A 26908-nucleotide genomic window follows, 5' to 3' on the forward strand; every position below is an offset into this window, starting at 1 on the left:
CGGGCCGGGGTAGTGGCGGGGGGGGCGGCGGGGTTGGGCTGTGTTTAAGCTGGGGCTGGGCGGTGTTTAAGCTCATTGAGCAGGATGCAGCCGAATCTATGAATTACAACCATAGTATTTTTTCCGAATCTATGAATTACAACCATAGTATTTTTTTCTTTTTTTTTGGTTGGGTGCTTGGGTTTTCTTTTAAATTTTGTTATAAAGAAGGATTTATTTAGGAATTGCGTACTCTGGAATAGCAGCAGTTAGTGTTATGACTCTGAGACACTCTCCTAAGCTGTCACTTTCATGATCCTGTCGCATATATAGTGGCCTAAACCACTGTGATGAGTACTGATATCACTTTCCTCAGCTGAAACTACAGAGCACTTTTTTTTTCCCTTTTGATTTGCAGTTAATTGAAGTGCTTGCAATAAGACTTAGAAACAATGTTGCAGTTAACTGAAGTGCTTGCAATAAGGCTTGTCAGAAACAATGCCCAGTTGAAAGCAGTACATCATGTGTATCAGTGGTCAGTCATACTTGGGAACACTATATGCCTGTAATCCCTGTTGAGCTGCACACATGTTTGTGTGGATTGGATACCCAGACCTACATATTTGAGCTTAGATCCATTTTTTTCCACCAAATAAATCTGATGGCTCCTACTTTCAAAGCCCAAACCAAAGCAAAAGCATTATAAATACCATAAAGTTAAGTGTTTATTTTTCCCCATCACTTTTATTTAATTGTAGAGTTCAGATTTGATTTTTCTATATGGTTATTTTCTTGAAATATTTACTTTAAATGGTTTATCATAGAATCATAGAATGGCCTGGGGCGGAAGGGACTTTAAGGATTATCTAGTTCTAACTCCCCTGCTGTGGGCAGGGATACCTTTCACTAGACCAAGTTGATCAGAGCTCCAACCAGCTTGGCTTTGAACACTCTTAGGGATGGGGTATCCACAGCTCCTTTTGGCAATTTGTTCCAGTGCCTCATCACTCTCAGAGTAAAGAATTTCTTCCTAAAATCTAATCTAAACTTTCTGTCTTTCAGTTTGAAGCCATTCCCCCTTGTCCTGTCACTACATGCTTTTTTAAATAGTTGCTTTCCGTCTCTCTGGTAGGCTCCCTTCAGGTACTCGAAGGTCACAATTGGGTCACCCTGAAGCCTCCTCTTTTCCATTCTGAATATCCCAATTCTCTCAGCCTCTCCTCGTAGGAGAAGTGCTTCTGCCCTCTAACCAACTTGGTGACCCTCCTCAGGACTTGCTCCCTACAGGTTGATGTCCTTCCTGTGCTCGTGACCCCAGAGCTGGATTCAGTATTCAAGGTGTGGCAATTGTGAAGGTACAACAAGCTAGGTTATAAATGGCTTTAGAAATTGAATTATAAATTATTTTATTTCTTTAATGTAAAAAAAAAAATTGCTGGGTCTATGGTAACCAGTTAGTGATTGTGATTTAGTTGCACAGCTCAAATAACCCGCAATATTAAAGAGATTACTGTTTAGTTGCAAAGAATTTTGACCTGTGTGGTGATTTCCTTTTTAGCAGGATGGCAGCATTGTTGGAAGATCCAGTCGGTGAAAACCATCTAACTCCCAATGCAGTGAAACTTGTGATTAATACATCATTAAACCACGTGCTGCCTGCCATTGCCATTTGCCAGCTAAAACATCAGGCCTTGCGTATTTCAGGATGCTTCTTCATAGCCACATTCCTCGGGCAGACCACCGGGGCCCATCTGCTCTTGTTTGGACTCTGTACAAGAGATGGAGATGGTGACAGCGCTTGAAATAATGGCGTGGGAGATTTTATAGCCATGGAATGCAGCACTACAATGAGCATATTGCCACCACGTGGCTATTTCTGCTGCCTGCACCCGTGGCTACTCAGCCAAACCATACTTTTGTCCGTGCACTGGGCTGGCATGGAGGACTTTTGGGTTTTAAAGAGGGATTTATTTAGGAATTGTGTACCCTGAAATAACAGCAGTTTGTGTGTACAGGGGAACCATAGCAGAACAGCCATAATTACTGAGACACTCTCCTAAGATGAGATGTCAATCTGTTGATTTGAGGGGGAGTTTAACTTCATGCTTCACCTCAAAGGATTTAAGCATGACAGAAATGGGACGTGTGCAGAGAGTTTGGCTTGCAGGTCCTTTGCAGGAATGTAAAAGTGGGTTTCTGGGATTAAAGGGATCTGGCTTGAGGTATGTGTATTGACTTTGGGATGTGATGGTCCGCTGTGCGATGGAGGGGCACAACTTCTCTTCAGGAGAGTATTTTGGCAGTGGACAGATGCATAACTTCTGGGAGATGAAAAGCTGTAAGGAGATGCTGTGGAAACTTGTCTGATACAGTAGAGGAAAGGGTTTCCTTGCAACGTATGTTTCTTTCCATCCTGTGGGATACCACCAGTCCAAGTCTATCTTCTGGGTCCTTCACCATCTCTAGCTGATGACAGATAAACCATTTGCTCCCTGTAAACCAGTTTGCCTTTCCTAATCCATACAGAAATCCTCATTACCCAAGAAGATGAATGTCAATTCTTGGCAAGTATTGTTCCAGAATAGCAGCCAGACCTGCAGAAACAAGACCATCAAAACTCACCCAGCTCCTTGTAGTGCATGTTGTTCAGACTGTTTGGAGAGGTGGGTCATGCAGGACAGTACCACATGGGGGTTGTACATGGGGGAAAAGTAAGATGCATTCTGCAGTTACCCAGGTGAGAATGAGTTGTGTACTGATGTACCACAGTCAACCGCAAGTGAGAGGACAGTGTTGGCCTTTTCCAGGGCAGGTTCTACTAATGAAGTGAAGGTTTAGGGGCCACTTTTGAACCATGTTTCAGAAGGATGTTTGGCCCTAACCTAATGCAAAACAGATTACCTGAGTTGGAGGTGAGCAGCCTCAGCACTAGACATTTCAGTCTTTTGGTATGTTTTCATTGCATCAAATTCATTACTAGCATAGATAGTCCCATTCCCTTCGGGATTCCAGAACTTCTTGAACTGTGTCACCTTCCTAGTAAGTGTGGAGATTGAAGACCTGACTGGTCTGGAAGCAGAGAGATGAGGGATAATGCAAGTTTGAGGTGAAAATAAAAAGCTCATGTTGTTGCTACAGGTCTTTGGCAGAATTTTTCTTTGTAGTGTAAGAATTGTACTTCCAGGTTCTGTTTTCAAAAAATATTTTTTTCTGTTTTGCTTAATATTCTTCATAACTACCACTTGCCATGGAGTTATGCTGTACCCTGAGCCTTTTCTTCCTGTTTATTAGCCAACTGCAAATACTTACCCTTTGAATCTCATGCCAAAACAGCAATCCATAAAACCGACATGCCGAGATGAAAATGGTATGTTTCTTGGACAACTTTTTAACACTTCTATCCATTTTTTAAAAAAATAACTCATGGTTGAGGTGTGCAATGGACTTATAGAAAGTTAGTTACTGAATATGAACCAATCTGGGAATTGTCTTGGTACATTGTCTCAGCCGGGGCAATGTGATACTACCAGGCAGCAGCTCACAGCAAAGGAGGGTTGTGATGCAAAGTGCGAATTTAGAGCTTTTGTATATCACACTCCTTGGGCACCTGACCTTCCTTGGAAAATGGCTGGATGCTGAAACATCGCTGTGAACCAGCCACACACAACCAAAAGTACTGTATGGGCTGAAACCTATGTTTTATACTTAATATTTTCAGTACCACAAACTTTAGAGAGAGGTGAGAGACACTTGAATTAGCTGTCTGTAAAGGAATTTACTTTTACGTTTCTTAAAGCAATTTATGCTCTGAAATACAAGATCATCTGTCATTCAGAGAGGTAACTTTGGTCTTCAGATACTCTGCCAGCACAGTTCTGGATACTGCTACTTATTTTGTTTGTCCTCACCTGTACTGCAGACAAGACTCTAAAAAAAAACCCCAAAAATCAACTCTTATGGGAATGTAAATCTATTAAATCCATTTCTTAAATATAAAAAAAAATATGTACTTCACTCTTAGAAAACCAACATAGGTGAACCACTGGGGCAGGACTGGTATCTTAATTTGGAGCCAATTTAGTGATTATTTAGCGATGGAAAAACCAGGAGCAACCCAATGAGAGACATGAACTTAGTAAACACAGATCTTTTTTTTCCCTCCACAAAATTGTTAAAGGTAGGTGCTTTGGCCCCAGCAGAAACCCTTGCACTTATCTGCTCTTGCTCAGCCATGAGAGCTGCAGCTTTCCCCAAGACTTTGGGGATCTCCTACCATTAAATCCTTCAGAAGGGTCATCCCAAGTCTTGGTTTCACAGAATCACAGAATCAGTCAGGTTGGAAGGGACCATGGTGGATCGCCTGGTCCAACCTTCCAGCTCAAGCAGGGTCATCCTAGAGCACATTGCACAGGATTGCATCCAGATGGTTCTTGGAGACTCCATAACCTCTCTGGGCAATCTGCTCCAGTGTGTGGTCACACATACAGGAAAGAAGTTTTTCCTCATGCTCAGGTGGAACTTCCTCTGCATCAGTTTCTGCCTGTTGCCTCTTGTCCTACTGCTTGGCACCACTGAGAAGAGCCTGGCTCCATCCTCTTGGCACCCACCCCTTAGATACTGATAGACATTGATGAGGTCCACTCTCAGTCACCTCTTCTCAAGGCTGAACAGGTCCAGCTCCCTCCATCTTTCCTCATAAAAGAGATGCTCCGGACTGTAGCATCTTTGTTTCTGCTGGACCTGCTCCAGGAGCTCCACGTCTCTCTTGTACTGAGGAGCCCAGAACCGGACACAGCACTCCAGATGTTGCCTCACCAGGGCTGAGTAGAGGGGCAGGACCACCTCTCTCGACCTGCTGGCAGTGCTCTTCAAACGCGCCTACAAATCCTGGTACAAAGACCCCTGAGAGACTGTCGGTGGCCTGGATGGGTTTGTTTGGCGGAGGAGCAGATCCCGGCCGGAGCCAGGCGGAACGCTGCTGCGCGGAACGCGCGGCGCGGCTTCTGTTCCCAGCCGGCGGCGGCGGGGAGCGCGGGCACGGAGCGCGGGCACGATGTGGGGCCGTGTACGTGTCTGGGGCGGCGGTAGTTGCGCGTCGCGGCTCCTCGGGGTGGCGGCGGCACCGCGGCTGCACTGCAGCCCTCACAGGTACCCTCGCTCCCCTACATCCTCACCTGGCGGGGCGGGGTGTATGTGTGTGCCGGCGGTGGCCGGGCCGTATCCCAAAGCGCGGCCTTCTGAGGGCCGGGGTCCGCCTGTGCCGCCGGCTCTGGGAACCAGTGACACCAGCAGGGACTGGGGATTGGGGTCGATGGAAGGGAATGGCGTGGGTTGTGTGTCTCACGTTGCTTTCCTTGCCGTTCTTCCCGTCGTGGAGTGGTGTGAGCGATCCGCATGTGTGACCTGGCCATAACTCTGCACCGTGTGGATCAGCAGAGCGGTGCTGCCTGCTGGGCTTTGTTGTACATGCCCAAAGCACCGGCTAAGAGCAACATTTGGGAGTTCGTTTTAATTTTTGATATCAGAGTTTTAAGTGTTTTTAATGGCAGGTCAGTTGTACGTTTATTTATTTAATTTTTTTAGTTTCAAAGCTCCTCGATATTTTTGCACAAGCTCCGATGCTGTGATGGCCTCATGCATAAAACAGCTCAGGCTCCCTGGTAGCTGTATTTGCTTTCTCAGGCCGAGCTTCCCAGCAGGAGGCAAACCAGAGGGTAGGTGAAATATAGCGATGCAAAATGCAATGCACTGCTGGTTTTAAATGTCTACGGCTTGCAGTCTTGCTGTGTTTTCCGGTTTTTTTTTTGATTCTTTGTAAGCAAAGATTAGGCTGAGAAAGTTGGGGCTGTTCAGCCTGGAGAAGAGAAGGTTGCGTGGAGTGTCTGAAGGGGGCTACAGGGAAGCCAAAGAGGCACTCAGGAACGGTAGCGATAGAACATGGATACAAATTGAAAGAAAGAAAATTTGGGTTAGCTATTAGGAAGGAATTCTTTACTGTGAGAGTGGTGAGACACTGGTACAGGTTGCCCAGAGGAGCTGTGGATGCCCCAACCCTGGCAATGTTCAAAGCCAGGTTGGATAATGCCTTCAGCAACCTGGTCTGGTGGGAGGTGTCCATGGCAGGGGGCTTGGGACTAGATGATCTTTGAGGTCCCTTCCAAACCCTCAACATTCTATGATTCTGTAAATTCTGAATGGTTAAGTAGTGTTAAGGAGCATGCAGCCTGAGCTTGGCAAATACCTGTGGAGAACAACGCAGTGTAAAACAGCAGGGCTCCCACCTTCTTCCCAGTAATGAGGTTCTGAAGCTTTCCTTAAATTTTCCTGTTGCTTCTCAACATTGAAATTTAGAGTTTAATGCTGACAGTTTATGAAGTACAGAGTGACTGAAGTGTAATGCCTTCTGGTACTGGCAGATTTTCTTTTTTTTACACAAAGACAGATGTGTGTGAGGTGGGGAGGTATGTCACAATCCCTTCAGATTTGTGGAAATGTTTTATGATCTGCTGAGGTGTTTTATTTTGAATCAAAATAAATATTTAATTTTAATTTTTTTCTTTGCAGCTGTGAATTTAGAGATTTAAAACCTTCATTTTAGAATGTTAAAAAGAACAGTTCTTTGAATTTTATGATAACTTTTCTAGAGAATGCAGTTGTGTCTGTGTTGCAGCAATCTCCTGATCAGCTCCCTGCTGTTCCTGGCTTCACATCTTCACCTGCACTGTCAGTTTCAGCTTCTTTGCCATGATGTGGTAAACTAAGTAGAGGAGCTATTTCAAAGGGAAAAATAACCCAAATAATTTTTTGTTTGTTACTGTGTTATCTTTCAGCAGAATCCATTTCCCCACTTGGCTGCTATATTGCAGGGTAGTGGAATGTGATCTGTGGTAGTGCCACAAGAGTGAAAACATGTGAAGCTACATGTGTGTGTACAGTCTTTTTTCAGATGGCTGAGAGTATTGTCTTTATTGACTTATTTTTAAGAGTTTTGTTGAGTTTTCTCACTACCAACGAATTTAAGTATAAGGTACCAATAGATTCAAACTTGCTCTACTACCTAATGCAGAAATACTTTGGAAGTTTTAAGTTCATAGATTATTTTCTCCACAAATAAACAGTGTTTTAAAGTTGTTTACTTGATTTTTGTGATGAGGAAACTGTAAATAATCAAGGGTTTGAAATGGTGTCCCAGTCCTTCTCAAAAGTCAAATGGTACATGTTTGGCATATACTTAACATACTCAGAATGCACTCAGTTAAACCTAGACAGTTGTAATTGATGTTTTGGGGGTTTTTTTTGTAGGCTTACAAAATTCAGTCTTGGACCCTATTCGTAACTTCTGTTTTTTAACTTTGTGTATCATCTAGCAAAGTACAGAAACCCTTCAGCACAAGCAGCATGCTTTCTACTGAGAAAGATGAATGTACCACTTCCAAAGGCAGCACCACTGAGGGGGCATCAAAGAGGCAGGAGGCTACAGCAGAAACACCAAAGCAGAAGCTGTTAGACATTATTGGTAATATGAAAGTGGAAGTGAGCTACAGAAAGAAACTCCAAGAGTTAAAAGGCAGTGAGAACAAAAAGCAAGCCACGAACAGGCTGGAAGGCCCAGACAGTGAAGGTCCTCAGAGAACTGCAGAAAGCATCCAACGGTAAAGTGTAACAAACTTTTCTTGCCCTGTTTTATCCTTTTTTCATTTTTTTTCATTATTCAGGACAAAACAAACCATCAAATGCCATTTCCACCTATCGAAAAGAATCTTGTAAGGGAGTGTGGTGTACAGATGTAGCTTGGAGTAAATCATAGGAGAGCTTCTGGACAAAAGATGCCAGTTGCTTTCTATGACATGCTACCTTCTTCTGCACTGAGATTCTGGAAAGGTAACATTAGCATCTGCTCGTGGAAAGTTATTTTAATGGGAGAGGGAAAATACTGTTCAGATAAAATACAATGAAACTGAGAAAAAAGAAAAAAAAAATTTAAGAATGGCATCATGATTGTCAGGTCTTTGGACTGGCTTCTCTCCACAATGTGTTATATAATATTTATTACCCCACAGGTCTATGCTGCCAGTGTTTTTCAGGCTGTATGTCCGAGGGACTGTGCAGTGGCATGGGGCTGCCATTTCCCCAGGTTTGAAAACAAGAGCTTGTCACAGTCATTCAGCATTTAATGATTAGTGCAATACAGGGCAAACCTGCCTGTCCCAGTGGCCACCCCTTGGGAAAATATCTGACTAACTTCCGAGTTATTAAGACATAAAATGGCAGTACAGAAATGACAATTTAAAGATATTAAAGGTTTTTGTTGTTTTTTTTTTAAATTTCGTATCTCTTGTGACTCTTACAGAGGAAAGCCTTTAAATCCAGAACTGGTGAAGGCTGCTTCTGCAGTCGCATCTTCCCTTCCACTCAACAAGAAACAGACAGAATCAGAACTACTTGCGCAACTAAGAAGACATGAAGAAACCACAGATAGACAGAAGAAGGGGGAAACTATTAACATACGGTCTGTTTATTGAGTTTTATTCTCAATTATGTTCAAAATTCTAATTTTGCAATGTCATCCTGAAGGTGACTGGGTTCTGTGTTGGAAAGATGGCCCTAAAAGATACATTTGGACAGTTTATCCTTGGGATTAATGTATATTAGTAACACGGTTGGTCTGGTTATACCAAGCTCTAAATTTTGCCGTCGTCTTTCTAAAATGGTTTTGCAGAAACAGAATTGTTTTCCTGCCCAGGATCATTGCTTTCTTGGACAGGCTAGCAAAATAACAGCTCTTTTTGTGAGTTTGTTTGGGGTTTTTTTGTCACAAGCTTCCAAAATTCTCACACAATGGATGGATTTGTAGACGTTTCAGACGTTCTGTCTGGACTGGTGAATTTTCATGACAGCTCTGCAGAAATGAACTAGAGCAGCTCTGTTTATAGTCCCACCCTTCCTTTCAAAACTTTCCAGTCAACCCAAGAAACTCATCTCTTGGCTTAACTCTGTTTCCAGTGCGGCTTTCAAACAGATGAGAAACATTTGTTTGGAAACGGACACAGTTGTGCATATTGCTCTTTTGGATGATGGCTGAAGACAGGTTTTTCATTCTGTTTTTTTCAGCTAGTATTCAGATAACTACTCAGAAAATAAGGCATTAAATCCAGGTGAAATGCTGAACCAAACAGAAAACTGCATCTTCAGCAGAAAATGAATGTGAAACCTTTCTTTTCATCTGTTTGCAGTGTGAACTGCAAGCTGCTTATCTTAGTTTTAATTTATTCTGTGAAAATGAATTTGTCCCAAATGAGGATCTAAGTTTGACCCATCTATTATTTTTCGTCGTTTACATGTATTATTGTTTATAGGGATCAGTAAAGGATCTGCTTGGTATGGTTATCAATGTACTGCAAACAGAGCAGCCAACAAGCTAATGATGTTTGTGGCTGATGTCTGCCTTCAAAGTGAGTGGAAATTAAGGAAGAACATGACAGATGCTTTGCAATCAGGTTGAGTTAAATGATTGCCCAGAGAGTGGGGTATACAGTGCTCAGTGATAACTTTGTTAAGCAAAATACCTGTTCTTCAGTCATAAGGACTATTTATATAAAGCATATGTTCATTAAACTGTTTATTACCAGTGGGCTTGTGTCCTTTCTGTCACTGTGCTTTTTAGAAGAGCAGAGTACACAAACATCTCCATAGTGGCATTGGCTGTGGGTGGCCAACTTAAATGTAGTTAGAACCTACTTGACTACCTAGTGGAGGACCGCAGGGATACTCACTGAGCTAATATGTGCAGGGGCTAACGTCATATGTGCTGTCTCCCTTCCCTGAGGTGTACATGCCCTTGTCTAGGTGTGGTTGGTCTGACTGCTGGCATCAAGGGCTCACTGTCTTGTCACCTACTGCACTTTTCCTGAAGCACTGACCCAGCTCTGGCTGCAGTGAAAGAAAAATGATGACTAAGGAGCTTGTAGTCTAAGCAAAAAGGGTTTTTTTCTCTTGAAAGTGAGTTGAAATTCTTCAAAAATTTAAAAGCTGCAGCTATATAGTGCCTCTATGCTGTTGATGGGTGGATTGAAATGTGGTATTACAGTATTTTATGTCATGCTTGTGGATGAATCGCTACCGTTAGAAAAATGCATTTTCCTCAACCAGAATGTCACGGCTGGCTTGGCGTGATTTGAGTTGGCAAATTCTATTCCCTGAGGCAGCTTTGTGACCTAGTTTGTTTCCTCCAGGGAATACACTCCCCACCCCCAGCCCCGCCCCACTGTCTGCTGAAAAGTTTTAGTTTTCTTCCTTAATAGTTGAGTAACAGTTTACAACTCTTATCAGTGGATGAGTTTTAAAGAAAGATCAGCAACTCCTGCTGATTTTCATGACAGAAAATTTGGTTATTGTAACCTTTCAGTGTTAGTAGTGACCTTTCATTTCTTTTAGATCAATGTAGTACTTTCCGGTTTCTGACTAGTGTTAAAAATGTTGATTTTACAAAGCCCAGCAGCCCTCAGACTTGATTCAGCATGATTTATACTCCACAATATCTCAATCCACACAGCACACTAAAATACTTTTAATATATTAGAAAGCATTTACTTTCGTTTATACATTATTATTTTGTGTTGAATTTTATTTTGACAGGGGAATACGGGCAATTTAACTTTCAATTTTTTTCTATAAAGGTTTTGCATTCAATATGCTGACACATTTTAAAAACCAATATATATTCCTCAGTTATTTAAAATATTTAAAAATGAGATACTTTCACAAGCAGTAGACCATATAGAGCTGAACTGTAAAAAATGGTGCTATTGTGATTCATAATATGTAATAAATTGTACGTTTTCCAGATCTTCTGTACCAAATATTTTTACCAGGATAGTGGCATGACCTCCAGAGGTCACTGTTGTATGCAGTCATCTCATCACCTTGTTTTGTAGACAGCATGAGGGCAGTGTGTTTGCGAGGAGGGGAAAATATTAATGATACCAGAATTTATTTTTCTCAATGTGGTATAAAGTTTCACTCCATGGAAATCACAACAGCACTACACCAAAATAAAATCTGCGGTTTCAATCTACAAGTTGAAATTTCAGCTCCTGTTTTGGGTGAAGAAGAGGAAAAGTAGTTCGGAGCTTTGACTAAAATATATCCAAAGCTCTGTAGGTCTTCATTTTTAGTATGATAATTATTGCCTGGTAATCAGGAAGGAGAGAGAATCTGTGGTTGTTACAAAAGTCCTACCTCTTCCTATTTCTGAATGGCAGAAGTACCTAGGAACGTAGGTTTAAAATGTTGTGTTGGGACATGAGGTAATATGTAATATCTGACCGCTATCGGTACACTGGGGTCGGAGTCTGACTTTGTAAATTGACTTTTCTTGTTACAAAAGGCATTTAAAGAATCTTTGTAGTTTTATTTTTGTTAATACAGGGGTACTTTTGATGATGCAGGGGGACTTTTAATGATAGAGTGATGAGTGTTGCTGCCAGAAACATTGATATGCCAGTGATGGGGTGACACTAGGATTTCCCAGTGAGAAATACGATACCATTGACTGCATGTTCTGATGGATTTGTAGTGTAGTCTGTCCAAACCTACTGTGCAAAACTGCAAGTAAATTAAGGAGAGGTTCTCTGAGCAATCCTGCCTCCCCTGAAGCACAGGAACGCTCCAGCCTTCTAGGTCACAGCCGAGTCAAGCCAGTGGGCTGGGCTGTGTGTGTCTGACCTTAGAAATTATGTCCCTTTGACCCTCTTAAGTGTGTCAAGCCTCTGACCCAACACCAACTTACTAATGCCAGTAGCCACTTTAGAGAATAATTTCTAACGTGAGATATGTGACTAATCTGAGATTGTTTTTTATTTAAGATTAAAATGAAATTCTTTAAAACTTGCCTTTAGATACCTTTCAGAGTAGGTACTAGAAGAGCTATGCTGTTCTTGTTCTGCCATTTGAAACCACATCTAAGTCTGAAGAGAAATCCTGCTGTGTTGCTGTGGCAATTAGCTTTTACAATTTTCCAGAAGTATTTCTTTCTCGTCAGTAAAATCTCCTTTGAATTAAACTGCCAAAAGCATAGTTTGAATTTCGTTCAAATTGTCATAAAATGGATGTGCAATATTTTTGACTCGGCCTATTTTTACTTTTTTGAGACCATATTTATGTCTTAAAACTTGAGTGCTGCAATTTTGGATGCCTGCATGTGACTGGCAGCCATTGGGTGGAGAGGACAGCTGTGAGGAAGAATTACCAGCTTGGCCCTTACCAACCAACAGACTTGCCAGTTAAGGGAGGCAGAAAGGTGGTGTGTTTTGCCCTTTGAGTTCAGAATGAGCTGCACACGGTGCTGGAAGAGATCGGAGCATTTACTCCTCACATATGATTTTGACTACAGAATTACGAAGGAAGATGTGGTCTGTTAATGCTGTAATATGATTATGCAATGCAACAGATTGCAGTGGATCAGGAAAGGTGACCTACTTATTAGGGTGGCATGATTGGCCCATGTCAGCTGATGTGTGAAGTCAAGCTTCCTTTTGGTCTGCAGCAGCACAGCTCTGTCCCTGGGCAGTGTTGGTTCCTGTCCAAAAAACTGGTGATTTTTACCTCCCTGTTTCAGCCTATTTCTTGTATCCAGAGAAGTTCCTCATTTGCTTAAGCAAAACATATCTAGTACACTCTGTGAATATTGGTATGCAGATATATGATTTTTTTTAAGTTGGAAACTAAATAATTTCAAAGAAAGCGTTCATTGTAGATTTAATAGGTTAAAATAGCACTTTTCCTATATAGCATGTAACAACTAAATGGTTGAAAAGGTAGAATTGAGTGTTTGATGGTTTAAAGATGGATGTATTTTATGAGGAATGTATAAGTCTGTCTCATAGAGGCTCATGAAACCAATTGAGAGTAGAGTTTCTGGTTAATACATATGACAAACTCCCTTGCTTTGTCAATTTGTTGAGGTTTTACTTTTCATGTTTTTAATTTCAGCAACGTGATTTCAGAAATGACAGTCAAAAGGCAGTCCCCAGCTCAGAGGGGTGTGAGGATATCTAGTCGCATTTCCTTGGAGTTGGATGATGATGGTCAAAGAATAAGGCCTGAAAGATTTTTGTCTCAGTCTTTTGACTCCAGAAGGTATGTTTGTTGTGTTCCACTTGAACAGAAGGAGCATGCAATTACTAATGGATAAGATTTTAAATTTACTTGCCATACGTGAGAGCTTAAGGAAATCACTTAACTATTTTTCAAGAAAAGTACTGTTAGCATTGAAATAAACCATGAGAACATAGTAGTTAATGTTAACCAACAATCAAATAATGTGCGGTTTTTTTAATGTTACATTTTAGATAATTAAAAATACTTGGTGCTGAAATGTAATTGTGTTTGTTTTAACTAGTTTAAATTTTTCTCACTTATGCTTAATACACTTTCATGTCACTTCCTTAAATTTTTGGGAAATGAAATTTTGAAGGTTTGATTTCCTCTACTGGAAAACTTTGATAATGTTCCATGTTGAGAAAAGTTTCGTCCATTCTGTTGGGGTTTTTAAGAGATGATAAAGTTTATTTATTTAATTTTACCACCTCATTGCAATTAATAAGTCATTCTGTAATTTATTTCTCTATTGTCTGTGGCATTATAATTGTCCATGAAATTAACTTTATAATTTACATTGTAAACTCCTTAACCTTATCTCGCTGTTATTGCTGTTATCTTGTATTATGTGGCCAGTCTATTTTTTAATGAATTAAGGAATGCTCTTACATTTTTGGTTTACTCCTGTAAGCTGTGCTTTCTTACCTGCAGTCTTTTGATTTTTCAGTGGCAGCTCATAATCACATTCCTTCTCAGTATATTCTTTCTCTAGCAGTTTTTAGTAATATTAACTTCTCTTGTCATTAATTTACTTTACAAGTTAATCCCCTCTTCTTGGGGCTAGGGGCTGGAAGTTGAGTGAATCATTTGTGTTTAGATAGATTGTGTTGAAGGCAGACTTTGGATAACTAAGAGAAAAAAAAGCATAAGTTTGTGGGTGAGTAGATGTAGAGTATTCTGCTCTCTTTGGTTATCTAAGACATCTATTTCAGTATATCATGAACAGAGAATTGTGACTTCCCATAAGGAACAAATTGGAACACAGCGACTGGCCATGTAGATCATGCAAAAACATCAAAGTGGCTTATGGCCATTAGAAGTCATCAGAAGAACTTAAAACAGCCTGCTGAAATGTTTCTGAGTAACTTCTTTGTTCTTGAACTGCTAAACTGCAGTGGTGTGTTAGGGAAGCATCTCTTGGGCCTCTTCAGTGCTATAAGTGTGCAGTGTTTTCTGTTCTGGTGCAGAGCTGGTAGGAGGTGCAAGAGGGGCTTTTTGTAATGAAAGTTGAAGGGAGAAGAAGCGGAACAAAGGTTTTGACCAAGCCCTCCCGACTTAGATATTTCTGTTGCAGGTTTTTCATTCAGCCACAGGCTGCTGGTTTGAGGAGCAAAGAAACTGATTTAATTATCAGATGAACAATACCTCTGTAGATATTTTTATTCTTTGGATAATTCTCAGACAGAGGTAGTAGTCACATGAAAGTAATTTTATTATTATGCTGCAATTCTTGACTGACTGTGAGAAATACTTTATTTAAGGTGTTGGATTAAAAGTTTTTCAAAGTATGAAAGAACAGAAATAATATGATCTAGAAGTATAAACTGGAAACCTGAGCTTTTACATGCTCATACAGTGTATATTATTTACCTTTGCTAAACTTCTCATTTAATAACATACTGCAAAGTGAATTTCACTTATGTTTGAAAAAATTTATTAAATTTATGATATCTGAGAAGCTGTCTTGCCCTCTTTGTGTGAAGAAACTATGCTTGGTATATAACTTCAGGATCAGTACTTTAAAATTGTTTTTAAAATCCCTATAATGAGTAAACTATCCAGTTTCAGGCCTGGGTTTCCTTCTGCATGCCTGAAAATCTGATGGATTTACATATCAATTGACAGTATGAAAAGGATGGATTAGGAAGAATATCTTAGTTTAAGTCGAGTTAGTAGGTTTCAATGAAATGAGTGATGTTGCATATAGTAATTTAAACTTGTAATTTTAAAATAAATGTTCTTCCAAGTCATGCTTGTATCTTTGGCCAATGTGAGTGGGAGTTACACAGAGATAGGAAAATATAATCCTAAATCAACATTCTTTTAAGGCTCTGTAACTAGATTGCTCTGTGCTGAAACAGATCAGGGGTAGTTTCATCACTGAAATATAATATGACAAGAGCAGGTTTGCAGAAGTAGTTGAGGCCATTAGAAATCTCCAGTAAATCCAGATAGGTGGAATTTTAAGGTCAGAAAGAGTAACAGTGGGTATGCAATAACAAAAAGTAGTAACTGTTAGAATTTCAGTGGAAACCTGGAAGATAGTATGATTAAAAGCATAATTGTTTCTAAACTAAAGACATTGTTTTTTCTTTGTTTTCATTTATAAGAATTTACTTTGACTGCTTCTTGAACTCTTGTATTTCCAAATTTTTTTTTTTAGTGTAAGCTTATACTAATGTTAAATGTGATTGAAAATAGATGGTCAGAGCGAAATATTTTTATATTCAGAAGAGAGAGCTACTTAAAACATATCATAGGGATATACTCTTGACTGTTTGCCATATGACAGAGAAGGTGGCTTTGTAATCTTCCAAAAAGGCTATTTATGTCATAAAGCAGGAATTATTTGATTTAGCTGTTGCCTTTTCTGTTCCTGAATTGTGCAATATTTTTTACAGGGAAAAAACCCAAGTCTTCAGATAGTTGCAACTTTGTAAAATCACTTAAGTACTGTGGTTTGATACTGTTTACCTTTCTTCAGATTCCTAAATACTCCAGTAAAAAGTAACTACAAATGTAATGTTTGATTTATGCTCATTCTTTTGCATGGAAATGTTTTGAGAGGCTCTGTTACAGACGAATAATAAAGTCATAAACACTTCCTCTGGTTTAAAGCCTGAGAATTTACTGAGAGGCACTATCTCCTTTTTTTTTTTTTTCTCCAGAGATCTGTTAGTTCATGAAAATATTTTGTACTTTTTAATTTGCTAGCTGGCAATGTTGTGAGGTGTTGTGAAATACTAAATATCGGTTTTCTTTTTTGTTTATAGAAGTCTCAAAGTAGGAAAGAGACTTAATATATTCACTAAGGCTTCTACAGAACCAGAACACGCACTGAAAACAGGTTAGTGGAAATTCAATAATGAAAAACCCAACGAGGCCAAGTTCTGCATTTTTAGAATATCAAGAGATTCATTGCTGTGAGGAGACTTATGACCTGTTCACTTTCTGCTTTCAGACTGATAAATGACTACTTTAATGTAACTCTGATTTTTACCAAGCAAAACTTCCATACAGATTGTTTTCTGTAGTGTTCAGGGCATTCTGTTACTGAACTTGAACGGTATAACCGGCTTTTTGTCACAAATGTCAGTCGTACTCCTGTGAGTGTAAAGCCAGCCTGGAGAATGGGTATGTTGGCTCCAGCTTATTTGTCAAGTTGCAAAGAAATGTGAGGCTGTGATTGCAGGAAAACAAACTCTACAGGTGGCTAAGCATAAGCAGGGTAGTATAAAACCACGATTACACACTGGATTGCTCTGTGGCCTTCTTTTGTTTAGTGTCCCAGTTTCAGCTTGAAAGATCCCGTCAGTGACTGACAAACGACACCTTGCTTTACGTGTTGTAAGGCTCTTCATATATGTTTAGAATCATAGAGTAGTTTGGGTTGGAAGGGACCTTTAAAGGTCGTCTAGTTCAAACACCCCTGCAGTGAGCAGATATGTCTTCCACTAGATCAGGTTGCTCAGAGCCCCGTCCAACCTGACCTTGAATGTTTCCAGGGATGGGGCATCTACCAGCCCTCTATACAACCATTTCCAGTGTTTTACCACCCTCACTGGAAAAAATTTCTTCCTTTTTATCTACTCTGAATCTACCCTCTTTTAGTTTAAAACCATTACTCCCTTGTCCTGTTGCAACAGGCCTACTAAAAATTCTGTCCTTATCTTACTTACAAGTTCCCCTTAAATATTGAAAGGATTGTAATAAGGTCACCCTGGAGCCGTCTCTTCTCCACGAGAAACCATCCCAGCTCTCTCAGCGCATCCTTTTAGTCATCTTCATGGCCCTCCTCTGGACCTGCTCTAACAGGTTGATTGATGTCCTTCCTGTTCTGAGGACCCCAGAACTGGATGGAATGTTCCAGGTGGGGTCTCGTGAGAGCAGAGTAGAGGGGCAGAATCTCCTCTCTCAACTTGTTTGCCATACTTCATTTTATGATTCCAGTTGGCTTTCTGGGCTGTAAATGCATGTGGCTGGTTCATGTCCAGTTTTTATCCACCAATATGCCTAAATTGTTCTTGGCAGGGCTGCCCTCAGTCCCTTGATCTCCCAGCCTGTATTGATATTGGGGATTGCCCTGACCCAGGTGCAACACCTTGCACTTGACCTTGTTGAACCTCATGAGATTCCTGTGGGACCTCTTCTTGAGCTTGTCCAGGTCTCTCTGGATGGCATCCCATCCTTCAAGTGTGTCAACTACACTGCTCAGCTTGCTGTCATGTGCAAATTTGCTGAGGGTGCACTCAATCCCTCTGTCCGTGGTGTTGATGAAGACACTGAACAATACCAGTCCCATTACAGATTCCTGAGCAACACCACTTTGTCACTGATCCCCATCCAGACACTGAGCCCTTCGTCACTACTCTCTGGATGCGACCACCCAACCAATTCCTCATCCACCAACTATACATGCCAAAAGTCCTGTGGGATAAAAAACACCCCAACAAAACACAAAGTCAAAACAGGTATGACCCACCTTCATGTTCAGTGAATGGCATAGCTCTGCAGGAACAGTCTTCATGACGCATGACAGGGATAGCTTTCACGCCTGAAGGCTCAGCTTTACTGCAGACTGGGTTTGGCTAAGAGTGTGTGAATATGGTCAAGTTGTGTAAAGAACTCCTTCTCTCCCTTTTCTTTCTAAACAATGAAACTGCATTGTTAGTGTTGATCTTTAATGTGCTGTTTTCCCTCAAGTATTCTGAGACCCTTTCAAAAAAAGACTTTATTCCACTGTGGTGACTTAGAACTTTGTGTAAAGCCAGCAGTGGCAGAAGAAATAGTACTCCTCTCTGATATCTTAGAAAATGATGCATATTTGTTTGTTTCAAGAGTAGGACTCTTAGTTTTTGCCAGATTCTAGATGAGTACTTTTATCTTTTTTTTTTACACTTGAAACTGCAGGGAGAAATTAATTTGTTTATTTAATTTCTTTAGTAAAATGTAAAATAGTGCTGTTTGCATATTTTCAAGCAGCTGTGAGGTTTTGGAATTCAGCTACCTCTGAAATTTGCTTATTATACTGGAATTCAATTTTTTTAAGACTGCCAATATCTTTAAAGTCTGTATTTTACATATAAAAACAACAAATTGTGCAGTGTTTGTTTTTAGTCATGTTAAGTGTGGTGTTGAAGAAGCTGGCTTTTGACTTGATTCAAATTTACTCAGGTAAAATGGTGAGAACTTAAGCTTTCTTTTTCTCATGAGCAGAATGCAGACACAATGGCTCATAGTAGTCACTAGATAAAAAGCTGAGATGCACTTTTTTTTTAAACACAAAACTGGAATGTACACAATTGTGTAAGAGAGTGAGTGGACTTTATTGGATTTGTAATTAGATATTAAGAAGTAAGCTTCTTTCAGCTTTTTATGTGGTATTTCCTTGTTTGGTTCCAGGTAGCCTTGAGGAAATCTACAATATATTCTAAGCCAGGAAGCTGATTACTTGGCTTACTGACTAAGCCTGATGACATTTTTTTTGTGTTAATCTTGGGAAATACTGGTGTGGTACTTGATACCTTGATTCATTTGTTTTCATTGTCTTGGCTCATATTAATGGAGATAATGAGTTAAAATATCGCTTATACATGACAGAAAAGCAAGTTTCCTGTTAAGTATTGGTTTTGAAAACCTGCATGTTAACTGGAAAGTAAATTGGCATCCTGAAAATATTCTTCATAACTGTTAACATAAAATGTCAGTATTATTTTCTGTTTCACAGAGGTGAAAATATAATCTTTATCACCCTTACTGCAAGCTTGAAAAAATGAGTTTCTGCTTTCCTCTATTAGATGTACTAGTTTCTTAAAGATGTGGACAATAATTTCATTTTGGTATGGTTTCTCATGTTGTCTTCTAGCTGTATTTTATTCTTGCCTCCAGCCCTCACATCAAAGTAGTCAGGTTCTGGAAGTAGAGTTCTGGAAATTTCCCTCTTAAGGAACAATTTTAATATCTTCTGATTTAACACAAAAAAACCTGAAAACACTTTTCAGTATGTAAAACTACTGTTTGCCCTTTCATTGTGTTTTCTCTTAAAGCGGGGGAGGAAGATTTTTTTTTTTAATTCATTTGCATTGTAAGCCGCTGAGCTAAAGATGAAATGATATCTTGGCTTCAACTACTTACACTTGTGAGTAGTAAAATAATAGCTGATTGGCCCTGATCCACTTCAAGCGACTCTTACATTTGAATTCACATGAAGATCTCTGTTCCAAGGAGATTAGGGTGAACTGATAACAGGGGAAGCAAAAAACCAAAGGGGAGTGCAACTTAGGCCAGCTCATGAGACAGCAGCCCAAGGCACTCCCAGTGATTTCTCCCTGTCCTGTGGTAACAGATTGTTCCCTTCAGTTCAGCGAAGAGGCTCAGTCTGGGCTCATGACCAGTTCTCCTGGGTGGAGGGGCAGGAACTCCTTAAGAGTAACTACTGCCATATGAGTAAAGTTTGATTTAAAAAAAATGAAATAATTATATGCATCAGGAAAGATGCATCCCTGAAGAAACTGTTCCTTTGTGAAAGTATAGGAAATCACAATTTTGTGAAAATTGTATAGGAAAATACAATTTGTGTATTTGTGAAAAGTATAGGAAATCACAATTTCTCAAGCCCAGGAGACAAAAACTGGGACACTTGGGAGTGTTGGGGAAGGAATTGCCACCATTTGTAGATTGAGTTGTTTCCCTGAAGGAGAGTATCGTTATGAAGTACCTGAAAACTCCTGGAGAAGTAAGATTCTTTTAGCAGAGTGCACCAGTCGAATTCGGAGTTTGTCATATCCACAATTTTGTGAAAGACAAAAAAGAAAACAGATTGTGGAAAAATTAAATTCCTGCTCTGTGGAAGGCTTAAAAATAAACTGTTCCGTAGCAGTTCAGAATGCATTTTCATCATACATTTGAGAATTTAATGGGCTTTCATGTCAACAGAGAATTCTCATTTGAGAAAGGTGATGCTGGCATCTGAAGTAGAAAAAATTAGTCTCTGTAAAGATTAATGTTAAAGGACTTTGTTATAGCTAGTGAAAAGTCTTTGGCTGCTGACAGATCTTTACAAAATTTATTTTTTAGTACCTTCACCAACAATTTGGGATCTGGAGTTTGCAAAGGAGATTGCAGCAATAACTGCACAGCCTCCCCGAAATGGTTTTGAGGAGATGATCGAGTGGACAAAAGAGGGAATACTGTGGGAGTTCCCAATTGACAATGAAGTCGGTATGTGCACTGTTAACTTTTATTATCTGTCTCAATTTATCTTTTTTTAAAATTAGAGCATATTTGACCTTTGACTGTTTCAACATAGCATTTCAGCTATGAGTCATGCATTTGATAGTAAACAAATATAACTCCCTGACTGTCCCAGATCAGAGATACTTCAGATGAACTCATTCTGGCACTCTTCAGGTGAAGTCCTGCAGGTGGTTTGGCTGATCTGATGACTGGCTGCTGCCAAAAAGGGGAGAACTCTCTCCCTCCCTGATGCTTTCAACACCAACAGTCCATTCAAGTCTATTATGTAATACCTTTTACTATGCAACTTCTTTAAATTAAGCTCCTGGCAGAAGTTGGGGAATCTTAAAACTACTGTTTGTGTTTTATAATGCTGGTTCTGTTCTTTGGTGCGGGTCTCGGACAGGTGTCTAGCTGGATCTCAAATTGCTGTCTGCCAGTTCCATATCTGCCCAGGCTGAGTGTTAAACAGTTGTTTGCCCCCTTTGTTCTGTCCGTTTCATAAGAATAAACAGTCACAATATTCACTCACTCTGGGCATCTATGTTAATTAGGCATCTTTGTGCACTTTATTTTCTTCTATTACCATAAAAAAAAAAAAAGCTTCATGTGAAGTTAAGCCAGCAAAGAGAGAGAATGAATGCAAAGGAAGCAAGAGCAACTACTCAAAGTCTACAGTATAGGAAAGGGGACTTCATAACTTCAGGGAGAGCTTGGCTGTGGGTTTGGGGTTTTTTTAAAGACTTTAAAGACATCAAACAGAACTGCTCTGTAGTGATTCAGTCACTGAGAGCAAAACAGGTTAGTATCTGAAGCTGGGAGTCTTTGAAAATCTGTGCTATACTGAGTTGCAAGTTGAATAACATGGTTCATTGTTTCTTAGTGTTTATTCTCATCCTATTTGGCAGTTTCTTCACAGAATTTAATCACTGCTCCCAGAATTGATCTGTTCCATCATGTAGAAATCCAAGTATACTCCAATCATGTTTTTGCAAGCTTAAAACCATTGTGGCCGATGGTTTTGCTGTTGCTGTAATGTGGCTGGAACCCTGCTGTCTGGGGCCGGCCGTTGACAAAGTGTCTTTGGCGGCCGGTGGTTTCTCTGTTGCAGCAATGTGGCTGGAGCTGCGCTGTCTGGGATGGGGTGGTGGACGGACAAAGAGTCTTTACATATTCTTAAACAAGAATCTTTATTGATTTGTCCTCAAAGACTAGTCATGGGGAAAATTCCAGTGGAGCGTTCCAAAATCTATCACCTCTCAGGTTGAAATACCAAGTCAGTAAATTCCATCCTATCAAACTGCCAGCCACAGGCTATTAATCATGTCAGGTATGTCAAAGCATGGTTAAAAAGCTTGAGAACCTCACTCCAGTTATATCAACATACTGTAATTTCAGTGTCTCTGCAAAAGAAAGATGCCCCTTTCTGCTGTCAATTTTGCATTTTTGTAACAGCCATTTCCCTCAATGGGAGGACATTACTTCAGCTTGTATCAAGAAAGGTGTGATTTTTCTGTTATGCCACAAGCATGTGGATTTAAAAATGTAAGTGCAATTAAATTTTCTGTTGAGGAAGCATATATACTCAACTTTTAGCATTACGATAGCCTTTAAAGTTTTAAACTAAATATAAAAAGGAAGATGACTGCTTATGCCTCTTTTTCTTGGCTCCAGAGCATTTCTGGGGATCTCGTTAGAGTGCTTTACCAAGGCACTATGCTGTGCTTTGTGGCATCACGACAAGGTCATGATTTTTAAAATGATTTTGGTGTGAACATCTGAAGATGTGGCTAGACATACTGTCTTGCTGCAGCAGCCAGCAGCAGTCTTCCCCCACACACCCCTAGTGCCCTGTCGTCTGCTCCTCCCTGCATGTCCTTTCCCTTGTCTGATGCAGTTGAAATCACCGTTAGGCAGAAAATTACCTTTTTTTTTTCTCCTCCCTGTCTCTCCAGCCTCCGATTAATTTTTACCAGATTAGCAAACCATTAGTACAGCTTGCATAACACCATTCTCATTCCTCCTTCTTTCTGCTTGCCTCTCCTGTTTCTAGTAGCTTTAACTCTCCTCCATGATTGCCATGGCAAAAAGTTGGGAAAAACATTGATTCGTGCCTCTTTTATTATTTCTGTTCATATTGATGACTCAAAACCCGAGGAGCTAAAAATTACAGCGCAGGTTACAGGTGCTACTTTGCCTTAACACCTCATTATGAGGAGCAAATGCCTTTGGTGGGCCAGAGATTGTTACTGCACAAGTGATAGGAAGGTTTCTCTGTAGGCAAAAGTTCACCAAGTCCTGTTCTGTCTGTTTTGCTGAGATGCTGTTCCCAGAAGAGAAATGTTGGATCAGCTTGCCAAGAGAAGTGGCAAAGTTACACAACCATTCTGTCAGGGTTGCTTTAGTAATTCCGGATCTGTTCTAGGGACCTACTGAAGAGCATGATTTGTCTCATTCTAAAAATCCTAAAAGGATAGAATGCTTTGTGCTGAAAGGGACCTTTAGGGATCATCTAGTCCAAACCCCCTGCCAAGGACAGGGACATCTTTTCACTGGATCAAAATAGTCATCTTTGTAGCATGTCAGCAACACTCCTTGTAAGGGGTGGACATCTGTGTTTGAGATGACATCTTTAAGGCAAGGTTGGTCATGTCTTGGAAGGATTAATGTTGTAGGTAGAGAAATTCCCCAGACTTTCTGTTTTGTAATATGTTGGGGGTTGGAAATAGGATATTGAGAGTAGATGACTTTTTGCTTTGAGGTTGAAAAAGAAAATCCTCTACTTTAGATTTCCTACTATGCGTGTTATTTCAAATTAGGTTTCTGAGGATAGCGCAAGAGAGGCTGAGGGACAGGTTTGCAGCGGGAGTCAGGGTTTGCTGGGGGAGGGTGGGGCGAGGGGAATCATGCAAGCATATCTCATCTGATCAGTTCCCACCAGAAGTTTCAGTCTCTGATGCTTTGGGTAGTTGTGGTCTCATTTTCTGTCACGCACTTTTGTTTACTTTTTTGAGGACTGAAATATGTGGTCTAACTGAAATATTTGGATTTAACACTTCCTCCCCAAACCGTGTATCATGTCTTCAACAAAAAGGAGATGAGAATACATGATGTTATATTTCCATCTGACCTGCATTTTTTTTAGACTATAAATAGTTTAATTTCTTTTGGCTTAGAGAGGAAAATGGTGAAATTATTTATTAGGCACAATCTCTCCTGACACCCTCTATCTATCCCCAAAAGAAGAGCATCCAGGAGGCCAGATTTTACTGTCAGCATTACTCAGATTTTTTCAGTAGTGAGTTTGTTGGTTTAGTTTTCTTGGATTTCTGAGACCAGCAAAAGTATGGAAGTCTGGAAAGGTTGTTAGTTTGAGAAAGCAACCAGTAGCATCTAGATACAATGAGATTCCACCTTCCGATCATCACTGTGCTTCTGTAAGAGGACATAGGTTTCCAAGCACAGCAGAAATACACCTTCTGAAGCTGACATTGCCTGTTTTTTTTTATTTTAACTTTCAACATAAAGGAAAAAGGAGAGAGCTTCTGAAGAAGGAAATGTGCTTTCTTTTTCCAAGAACAAGGGAGATAAATGTGATATGTAACTGGTATGGATACACTCACACATTTCTAGGAAAAATCTGTGGGAAAAATGGAAGTATTTCCCAGCTCCTTCAGATATTGCAGTATCTAAAGCTTAAACCAGGAAAGAATACGAACTTAACAAGTTGAGAGACTTCTCCAACCCAGAGATGTGCATCATCTCTTTTAAAACTGTAGAAGCTCTAACAGAGGAGGAAGCCTAGAGCTAACATGGCTTAATTACCTCCATTTTAATACTCATGATTTTTGTCAAGTAGTATAGAAAACCATGAAACTAGCTAATTTAGGAAAACATGTACACTTATGTCTCTGGTGTAGACTTCACATTTTTGTCATCTGAAAGTGGTACAATGTTTTTCTCTAATACCAGATTTTTATTTAAAGGTGCAAGCAAATGGGGATCAAATAAAAATTTTCATGTATATCTAACTGAAGAAAAATCTTTCTTTGCAAATCCCAGTTTGCCTCGTTATTTTTTTTTCTTGGAATTGGGAACGGCAAAAGCGGCCTTTTTTCTGCATGTAGGAATTTGTGTTCTGAGTCTTTGTCTGTAGCATCATGGTATGAACAATGGCAAAAGAAATTCACAGGACAGAGAACAAAAATTTGGTGTAGGATCTGAGCTGTGCTTGATTAGAGATCTCCAGTAATCCCTTATGCCCTGTTCTGTGGGTACTTCTGAATATATCATCTTCAGTGATGGTTGTGACTTAAAAGTAGCAGCTGGTGAGAGACACAACATTTTTACATCAGCATATACTCACAGATTCAGAAGATGTCAGAAAAAGCAATTTCTCTGCCCATTTGATAGCAATAGGATGTTAAAACTGTGACTCAGAACAGACATGCAAGTAAGTGTGTGTTAGCTGTTCAGTATGAGGTTGCCTCATTTGTTCAAGGCTGACTTGTATTCTTTAATCCTCTGCAGAATTTAGGCAATCAGTGTTTTCTTTAAGAATTTATTAAGAAAGTGCCCCCAACCAGCTACCACCGGTGAATGAAAATTTTCAGGTGTTGAACAAACCGGATTTTGGCAAGAAGATTGATTATGGTTATAATTATTCCTACTCCTATTCCGACGTCAGCTTTTAGTGAGATTACCGGCCAGAAAGTTGATTTAAATATTACATATTCTATAAATGTGAGCAGAACCATTAATTTTACTAATTTAAGATTATTTGCAAACTATATATTTTTTTTATTTTGTTCTGTTATGTTATGAAAATAACTTTGTCTTTTTTTGTGTTTTCTACTAGGGATGGATGATGATGCTGAATTTCATGAACATATCTTTCTGGACAAACACCTCGAAGGCTTTCCCAAGGAAGGACCTATTCGCCACTTCATGGAACTAGTCATCTGTGGGCTCTCAAAAAACCCATACCTCAGTGTTAAGCAGAAGATTGAACATATTGAGTGGTTTGAGAAGTATTTTGAGGAAAAGAAGGAATTTCTTCAAGAGATTTGAGACTTGGGAAAGTGCTTACCCTTGAAATGAAGAATCATTGTGTCACGAATGATGATTTGTTGTAATGGAAATACCGTCAGTGCATAGTAATCCTGTGACCTGAAAGTTGTATTTTAAATAATAAACTGAAAGGTCATACTTTCTTAATTGCGTGTCCATGTATATGTAGATACTTCTGACAACAAAAGAAGGAACTGAAAAGTAAGGCTTTTGTAGAATGTGCATTTAAAATTTAGTTTATTAAAATTGTTGTCTTTTAAATTTGAAACTTCTGATACAGATCTAATTTTGAAAAACTGTACTGAGATAGTAAGGGTTCATTTTGCTAATTCATTAACCACACTGATATTTGGATAGTATTAATCCTTTCTCTCCTCCTTTCACTAATTATCTTTACTGGTTCATTTTTAAAGTTTTTGGTAAAGATCAAGTCATTTGAATTATATGCTTGTTGGTTCATCTGCTCAGTGAAAGGCTGTTGCATTCATGAGATGTGTGAACAGCATAACACTGGTAAGTTATAGAAAATAATAAGGGAGTGGTTGATATTGGGACCGGTACCAATGGCTTTAAACTGTAAAAGGGCAAGTTTAGATTAGATGTTAGGAAGAAATTCTTTACTGTGAGGGTGGTGAGGCACTGTCACAGGTTGCCCAGAGAAGTTGTGGATGTCCCATCTCTGGAAGTGCTCAAGGCCAGACTGGATGGGGCTTTGAGCAACCTGGTCTAGTGGAAGGTGTCCCTGTCCATGGCAGAAGGCTTTGAACTAGGTGATCTCAAAGGTAGGTCCCTTTGAACCCAAAGCATTCTATGATTCTCTGATTCTATGAAATCTCTCTTACCATCTATACATCCACTCTGAAGCTTTTGACTAACTTCCCATTGGTATTTGTTGTTTAAAAATGGGTCTGGATGTCAAGTAATACATAAAATTCTGTTTCACCCATTACTGCAGTGTTTGGAGCTGAGACTTATCTCCTGCATCTGCAGGGCTAGGAAGAGAACTTGGCATTCCTGACAAGGAGGGTTGTTGCCTACAATTTGCTGTCTCATGATGCCACTGCTGGTTTCTGTCTAGTTCTTTGATGCTGGTGAAGCAACTTCATATTTTCTAGATAATACTTTCTTCTAATTAAATGTGTATGGTCCTTTGCATCTATTAAGCCGTTGCAACATATTTTACTTCAGTTCTGTCCATCCAGAACTACTCACTCATAATCCGGGATTCTGAATGACCATCTTGCTG

At 39.8% G+C, this 26908-nt stretch overlaps 1 protein-coding gene across 1 annotated transcript; it reads left to right on the forward strand.

Annotated features, from left to right (window-relative positions):
- Positions 1–3337: 3337 nt before the first annotated feature.
- MRPS31 (mitochondrial ribosomal protein S31) lies at positions 3338–25919 on the forward strand. The gene is given in 9 exon segments (XM_017814992.1): positions 3338–3346; positions 4930–4997; positions 4999–5127; positions 7347–7631; positions 8330–8488; positions 12970–13116; positions 16131–16204; positions 20434–20577; positions 25451–25919. Coding segments are annotated over 9 exon segments (1227 nt in total). The 3' UTR covers positions 25663–25919.
- The last annotated feature ends 989 nt before the right edge of the window (positions 25920–26908 follow it).

This window comes from Lepidothrix coronata, unplaced genomic scaffold, assembly GCF_001604755.1.
Source record: "Lepidothrix coronata isolate B3197 unplaced genomic scaffold, Lepidothrix_coronata-1.0 Scaffold48, whole genome shotgun sequence".
NCBI classification, from domain to species: domain Eukaryota; kingdom Metazoa; phylum Chordata; class Aves; order Passeriformes; family Pipridae; genus Lepidothrix; species Lepidothrix coronata.